The 7,688-nt window shown below is 45.5% G+C and overlaps 1 protein-coding gene across 1 annotated transcript; it reads left to right on the plus strand.

Annotated features, from left to right (window-relative positions):
- Positions 1-1,099: 1,099 nt before the first annotated feature.
- On the plus strand, positions 1,100-6,745 carry LOC127319149 (L-type lectin-domain containing receptor kinase S.7-like). Its single transcript, XM_051349367.2, has one exon. It carries the CDS (start codon positions 1,188-1,190, stop codon positions 3,228-3,230), a length of 2,043 nt encoding a protein of 680 aa, XP_051205327.2. The 5' UTR covers positions 1,100-1,187; the 3' UTR covers positions 3,231-6,745.
- Positions 6,746-7,688: the final 943 nt, after the last annotated feature.

A 7,688-nucleotide genomic window follows, 5' to 3' on the forward strand; every position in this document is an offset into this window, starting at 1 on the left:
GGCGCCGTGACGGGCACCCAGATTTCCCATTCCGGTGTGCTGGATCGGATGGCACCGGCCACGACAAGGACTCCATGGACTTTATTGCCATCTTCGTCGACAGATTATTGTTGACGACTGCTAATTGCCACAACCACAGTCTCGATTAAGATCCTGGACACGACAACACACGATGTTCCAGGATCACACAGCGAGACCATCACGTAGGTTGTGTGTCCATGTGCACAATTTTATTTCTATCCCGTTGCAACACACGAGCATGTGTACTAGTCAGTTGAATAAACTAGCTGGCTATTTCGTTGCATGCATGCATCGTGAAATTCGTGAACTGGCCAAGGAGAAGTAGGCGCTCGCGGCCTCGCGGGAGGAAGTATGCGCTACGCGCTCGCGGGAGGCGCACCATACGAGGGAGGTTTACGCGCTGGCGGTAGGGAGTATGTAATACATCGATTTTACTTGCAACGGTATCTACCGATGTCACATTTACCGTCTAATCCCTCTTTGAGATTGGTGAGTCTTTTGATATTTGTCTAACATAAAACTAATAATTAAAATACAAGTGAAACTTTTATGAAACAAAAGTGATACATGAACAATATTGTAAAACCTTGTGACAAAAAGTGAAACTGCTGACACCACTCTAGTTTGTTTTAAAAAATATTCATGTTTCAGTTGTGTTTCAGTTATGTTTCAGATTTATTTCATAAATAATTTTGTGAAAGAATTATTCACCACATGGGTGACATCACCGCTGATGTCATTCATGTAGGTGTGGTTGCCTTTAAAAAGAGGTTTTCTGTATGCGCTACGCGCTCGTAGGTGGGAGTTTGCGCTCGGTTTCACGAGAGGCTTGCCACGTGTCGAGCAGACGGGAGTAGCTTTGGAAAGGTTGGTCTTTACCTGACGATAGAGAAAATTATGTTCTTGCCCTTTACTCAGTTATCCTGATAATGTTTTATTTCTTTTTTACGAGAATATAATTGACGTTAAGGCCCACGGCCACGGAAAGTCAGGGCCCGTTAACGAAGAGTTTCTGTCTCCTGATGATTAGGTCCCACATGTCATTGACTCAACGTGTAAAACCCCATTTCCCCTTCCCTCCCCTTGTTCCAAAATCCAAACCCAGTTCGTCCCCAACCCAAATCCCACAGCCGAATGCGGCCACGGAGTCGGCGGAGAACCTAGCCATGCCGCCGCCGTACTTCGCCGCCTTCTTCATCTCCCTCCTCCTCCTCGCCGCCCCCCTCCCTCCCTCCGCGGCCGCCAAGGTCCGCCGCCACGCATCCACCGCCGCCACCGCTTCCTACCGCCGCATCTCGTGGGCGAGCAACCTCACGCTCCTGGGCTCCGCCTCCATCCTCCCGGGCGCGGCCGCCATCGCGCTCACCACCAACTCCAGCGACGGCATCGGCGCCGGCCGCGCCCTCTTCTCCGACCCCGTCCGCTTCCTCCTCCTCCCGCCGCAGCAGGCCTCCTTCTCCACCCGCTTCACCTTCCGCATCGCGCCCTCCCCGTCCTACGGCGACGGCCTCGCCTTCATCCTCACCTCCTCGCGCGCCTTCCTCGGGGCCTCCAACGGCTTCCTCGGCCTCTACCCCTCCTCCTCCGCCTCCGACGACCCCGACCTCGCCGACGTCTCCACCGTCGCCGTCGAGCTCGACACGCACCGCGACGTCGCGCTGCGCGACCCCGACGCCAACCACGTCGCGCTCGACGCGGGCTCCATCTTCTCCATCGCCTCCGCCAGCCCGGGCGTCGACCTCAAGGCCGGCGTGCCCATCACCGCCTGGATCGAGTACCGCGCGCCGCGACGCCGCCTGCGCGCCTGGCTCTCCTACTCCTCCTCCCGCCGCCCCGACAAGCCCGCGCTCTCCGTCGACGTCGACCTCTCCGGCCTCCTCCGCGCCTACATGTACGCGGGCTTCTCCGCCTCCAACGGCGAGGGCGCCGCGCTTCACGTCGTCGAGAGCTGGACCTTCCGCACCTTCGGATTCCCCAACTCCTCACACGCGTCGTCGGCTTCCCCAGTCCCTTCGCCACCGCCCACGGACCAGGCCTCGTTTAAGAGCACAACACTGCCGCTCCCAACAAATCACCGCCACCACCACCACCTACTCTACAAGCTGCTGGGCGGAGTTCTGGGTAGCGTGGCCTTGCTGGTTCTCCTTGCGGCCATCAGCACTGTTCTATGGCTTGGCCATCGGAAGGGCCGCAGCAAAATCGAAGAACCTGCCGTGATGTTCGAGGACAAGAACTTCCGTGGGATGCTGCCCATGGAAGTTGTACGCGCAGCAACCAACAACTTCGGCAGTGAGAATGTGATCGGCATTGGTGGCTCTGGCGCCATTGTGTTTGAGGGGGTTCTCCCTTCTGGTTCAAGGGTTGCTGTCAAACGGTTCCAAGCTATGCGGCACTGCTCCAAGGCGTTCGAGAGCGAGCTTCGTGTCACGCTTGATTGCCCACATCACCCCAATCTCGTGCCGCTTCTTGGGTGGTGCTCCAGCGAGCATGACCTGGTGCTTGTCTACGAGTTCATGCCCAATGGTAATCTTGACAGCGCACTGCACACCAAGGGTGGAGCAACACTTCCCTGGGAGGCGCGGTTCGGGGCGGTGCTTGGTGTTGCATCAGCACTTACATTTCTGCATGATGAATGTGAGCACCGCATTCTTCACCGTGATGTCAAGTCATCGAATGTGCTGCTCGATGCAGAGTTCAATGCTCGGTTAGGTGACTTTGGTCTTGCTCGCATGGTGAGCCATGGTGGGGTGCCTTTGGCGACACAGCCAGCAGGCACACTGGGATACCTCGCACCAGAATATGTGCATTCAGGTGTGGCATCAGAGAGGTCTGATGTTTACAGCTTCGGGGTGCTTGCTTTGGAGGTGGCCACCGGCCGCAGGCCAACAGAGAAGGGAACCGCAGTTGTTGACTGGGTGTGGAGTCTCTGGGGTCGTCGGAGGCTGGTTGATGCAGCGGACCAGCGGCTTCAGGGGCGGTTTGTTGCGGAGGAGATGCGACGGGTGCTGCTTGTAGGCCTTTGCTGTGTGCATCCGGACTGTCGGAAGCGGCCTGGTATGCGAAGGGTAGTCAGGATGCTCGATGGTACTGCACCCATGACACTGGTGCCAGATAAGAAGCCACCAGTTGTACTCAAGTCGCCACTAAATCAAACGTCCTCAGTGAACACCATGGATACTAAGAATACTGCATTTTACAGTTGTCGCTAGACATACAATACAAGGTAGGTTTGTAAAGAAGAACTTTCCTATCCATATGTGGTGGTGCTCTATCCGTTGTCATTTTCTGATGTATATGTGCGATGGCAATGATTTCTGAATTCTTATAGTATCATACAAGTTATAGGTTGAACATCAGATATGTTCTGAATGTTACACACTGAAGTCTGGAAAGTTTACTACTGGTGTACTACCAATGATAGAGATATCTTAGGAAAACTATTGAAACTGTTGTTTTCTGGTACAAATTGCAGTGAGGTGTTTCATAATTTTCTTGTCTTCAGTTCAGGTATCATTTACTCATTTATATGAAGATAGTTTTGTAAATTTTTGCATGTCTTACAGTCTGCTCAGTTTGCTCTGACAAATTTGTGCTGTCATTATCACAGATTCATATGATGGTATATGGATAGCTCCTATTGTGAGCAATTGTGATTGAGTTTTTTTTTGCAGGAACAGTAGCTGTATTGCTGATATAGATATAGAAGAAATGTTTCCACAGAATTGGTTTTAAACATCTGGTAGTCGCTGTAAGCTGTTTATGTCTACTGATACATGAAAAAAACACAGGCAGTGACATATGTCTGATTGTCATGAACCTAATGTTTTTTCCTTCCCGCTTCTTATTTCCCTTTTCTTTGTGTCATGATCCAAACGTAAACTGTTTGATTTGACCCTAAGTCAGAGCTATTACAATAATCTGGATTATAGAAAATGTGACCGGCGGTCCGTCCCAAGTCCCTGATTATCTGGACAGTTTTTATATGACTGTATCTTAGAATTTATACAAAAAATTGCACTTGGTGAGTAGTAGCGTACATTTCTTTTGGTTCATTTATGACATTTTGTGTGACTAAGTTGAAATTGTCCTTTCTTTAAAAAGTGTCAAATAGGGTGTTAAACAGTACTTCTGGGTCACAAGCTAGCAGTATTCTCATTGCTTAAGGGATAAAGTATTAGCTGCATGGTACTTGTCTTGGCCTGATTATTGTTTTTAATTGTCAGCATAGTTTAAAATGTTATGCAACTTAGGCTGCACATGGATGTCCATACTCCATACTTCACTGTCCCTTTTCTATTTTCTCCATGGCCTTTCTGTTGCTGCACTAACATGATGCCTTAAGTTCCTGATCCGTCTAATTATTTGTTGAACTACATTCGCAGTTTCTGCAGCAAATAGTGAACACAGTGAGTATATATCTTAAAACTGTTAGCAGATTGTTTATTTGCTGTTGCCTTTCACCTACAGTTTTTAGATAAGTTGATAACTTCTGCAGCATTGGACACAGATGAACTAAAGATTTGTCCACATGGCACTCAGGTAGCCTGAATATGCAGTATATATGCCCAGTATTCCCCTTTGTACTGAACCTGACTTCTATTGTTCTCTTCTCTTATTGTTTGTTTATACTCCCTTCGTCCAAAATATAAGGCGTATAAGATTAGTCAAATGTCAAACCCTACTAAGTTTGACCAAATATTTACGGAAAAACATCAGCATGTACAATATTTAATAGACATATTGAGAAAATATACTTTATGGTGAATCTATTGATATTGGTTTAGTATTCTAGATGTTCGTATTTTTTTGTATAAACCTGGTCAAACTTAGAAGATATTGACTTTTGATTAATTTTATATGCCTTGTATTTTGGGATGGAGGGAGTATTTGCTAAATTTTGGGTTTAAAGTCATGTGATACTACTGCATTCAAAACTCAATTTTCATGCTTCCGAACATCTTACCTGGTTTCGCTGTAACAATTGTACTAGGCACAGATCGAATTTAGTTTTTTTACTTATGTAGTACTCCCTCCGGTCTCTTTTAATTGACTCGGATTAGTACATCTTTGTACTCCCTCCGATTCATATTAATTGACTTCAATATGGATGTATCTAGACACATTTTAGTTCTAGATACATCCATATTAGAGTCAATTAATATGAACCGGAGGGAGTACTAAATTTGAGTCAATTAAAAAAGACCGGAGGGAGTATCTTGGAGTACAAATATGCCGCAATTTTGAATTGATCATTTCGTGAAGCACAGTAACTGTGACTGATTGACACTCAGTTGAAACCAACTGGCTTTGTGCTGATGAAAATACATCAGGCTTCAGTCATTGTCATTGTTTCACTTTGCAAGCACCATGCTTGAACAAGAGTACCGAGTATCGTAGATGAACCCCTTTCACCGTCTGTCCACCATGTGATCAGAGGTCAAGGCAATCCATTTGTGTTGCCTCAAAGCTTCATAGGTGGGTTGGTTTATACAAGTTGAACTGAACAATTCCTTGTGTTCCTGACATTCTCTCCATTTCGGCTTAAGAAAGTTGAGTCCTGCAGCGCCAGCCACGGCGCGGTGTCTTTGGACCGCTGTCTAGAGGCCTGGAATGGCGGTGTTTCTGCGGTGGATCAAAGGCTGCCATGGCAAATCCTAGCTTCAAAGGTGTAGGGAATTTCCTCCTCACAACTCATAACTTCACATAATGTAGCTGTTTCAGTTTTAGGGGTACACTGTAGATTTAATTCGCTCATATTTGTCAAGACTGGGTGTGGAGGTGGCCACTGGTCGGAGGCCAACAGAGAAGGGAATCACATTTGTTGACTGAGTGTGGAGTCTCTGGGTTCGCCGGGGGCTGGTTGATGTAGCTGACCAGTGGGGGCGGTTTGTTGCAGAGGAGATGCGACGGGTGCTGCTTGTATGCCTCTGCTGTATGCATCCGGACTGTCGAAAGCGGTTTGGTTTGCGACGGGTAGTCATGATGCTTGATAGTAGTGCACTCATGATGCTGGTACCAGATAAGCAGCCACCAGTTGTACTGAAGTCGCCACTAAATCAAACGTACTCAATAAATACCATGGATACTAAGAACACTACATTTTACAGTTGTCGCTAGACATACAATACAAGGTAGGTTTATAAAGAACTTTCTTATACATATGTAGTGGTGCTCTATCCGCTGGCATTCTCTGATGCATATGCGATGGTAATGCTTTGTGAATCCTTAATATCATACAAGCTATAGGTTCAACATAAGATATGCTATGAATGTTACACACTGTTGTCTGGAAAGTTTACTACTGGTGCACTACCAATGACAGAGATATATCTTACGAAAGCTATTGAAGTGTTGTTTTCTGGTACAAATTGGAGTGAGGTGTTTCATATTTTTCTTGCCTTAGATTCAGGTGTCATTTACTCATTTATGTGAAGATTGTTTTTGTAAATCTTTGCATGTCTTACAGTCTGCTCAGTTTGCCCTGACAAATTTGGACTGTCATTATCACAGATTCACATGATGGTATATGGAAACTGCTCAATTGTGGCAGAACAGTAGCTTTAATTTTGTTGCGGGGAACAGTAGCTGTATTGTTGATATAGATAGTAGCAGAAATGTCTCCACCGAATTGATTTTGAACATCTGGTATTTGATGTACGCTGTTTAATGTTTATGTCTACTGATACATGAAAAAAAACAGGCGGTGACATATGTCTAATTGTCATGGACCTAATGTTTTTTTTTTCCTTTCCGCTTCTTGTTTCCATTTTCTTTCTGTCATTATCCAAATGTTAACTGTTTGATTTGACCCTGTAATAAGAGCTATTATCATAATCTGGATTATAGACAATGTGATTGGCAGTCTGTCTTAAGTCCCTGATTATCTTGACAGGTTTTATATGACTGTAGAACTTATGCAAAAAAAAAAAAAAATGCACTTGGTGAGTAGTAGCACACATTTCTTTTGGTTCATTTATGACATTTTATGTGACAAGTTGAAATTGTCCTTTTCTTTAAAAAAGTGTTAAGTAGGGTGTTAAACAGCACTTCTTGGTCATACACATAAGCTAGCAGTATCGCATTGCTTAAAGGATAAAGTATTAGCTGCATAGTACTTGTCTTGGCCTGATCATTGTTTTGTATTTCTAGCACAGTTTAAAATGTTATAACATTATGCTCCACATGGATGTCCATACTTCACTGTTGCAATAAACTAATGTGGGTCTCGCTGCACTAACATGATGCCTTAATTTCCTTAACCGTCTAATTATTTGTTGAACCAAATTCGCAGTTTGTGCAGCAAATAGTGAAGACAGTGAGTTCATCTTAAAACTGTTCGCAGATTGTTTATTTGCTGTGCCTTTCACCTACAGTTTTTAGACAAGTTGATAACTTCTGCAGCATGGACACATGATCTGATAAACTTGAAATATGTCCACATGGCCCTCTGGTAGCCTGAATATGCAGTATATATATCCAGTATTCCCCTTTGTACTGAATCCGGCCGAGTTCTTTTGTTTTCTTCTCTTATTGTTTCGATATGTTATATTTAGCCTGTTCCGAAGTCAAAGATCATGTGTAAATTTCTTTTGTTATATTTGCTCGTTTTCGAAGTTTGAAGAGTCACGATACTGCTATTGTCAGTATTCAACTATTCATGTCTTAGA

The sequence above is a fragment of the Lolium perenne genome, chromosome 1 (genome assembly GCF_019359855.2).
Source record: "Lolium perenne isolate Kyuss_39 chromosome 1, Kyuss_2.0, whole genome shotgun sequence".
NCBI lineage: Eukaryota > Viridiplantae > Streptophyta > Magnoliopsida > Poales > Poaceae > Lolium > Lolium perenne.

Excerpts from the sequence above, each read along its gene's own strand:
- LOC127319149 (XM_051349367.2), top strand. The coding sequence starts at position 1,188 with ATGCCGCCGCCGTACTTCGCCGCCTTCTTCATCTCCCTCCTCCTCCTC.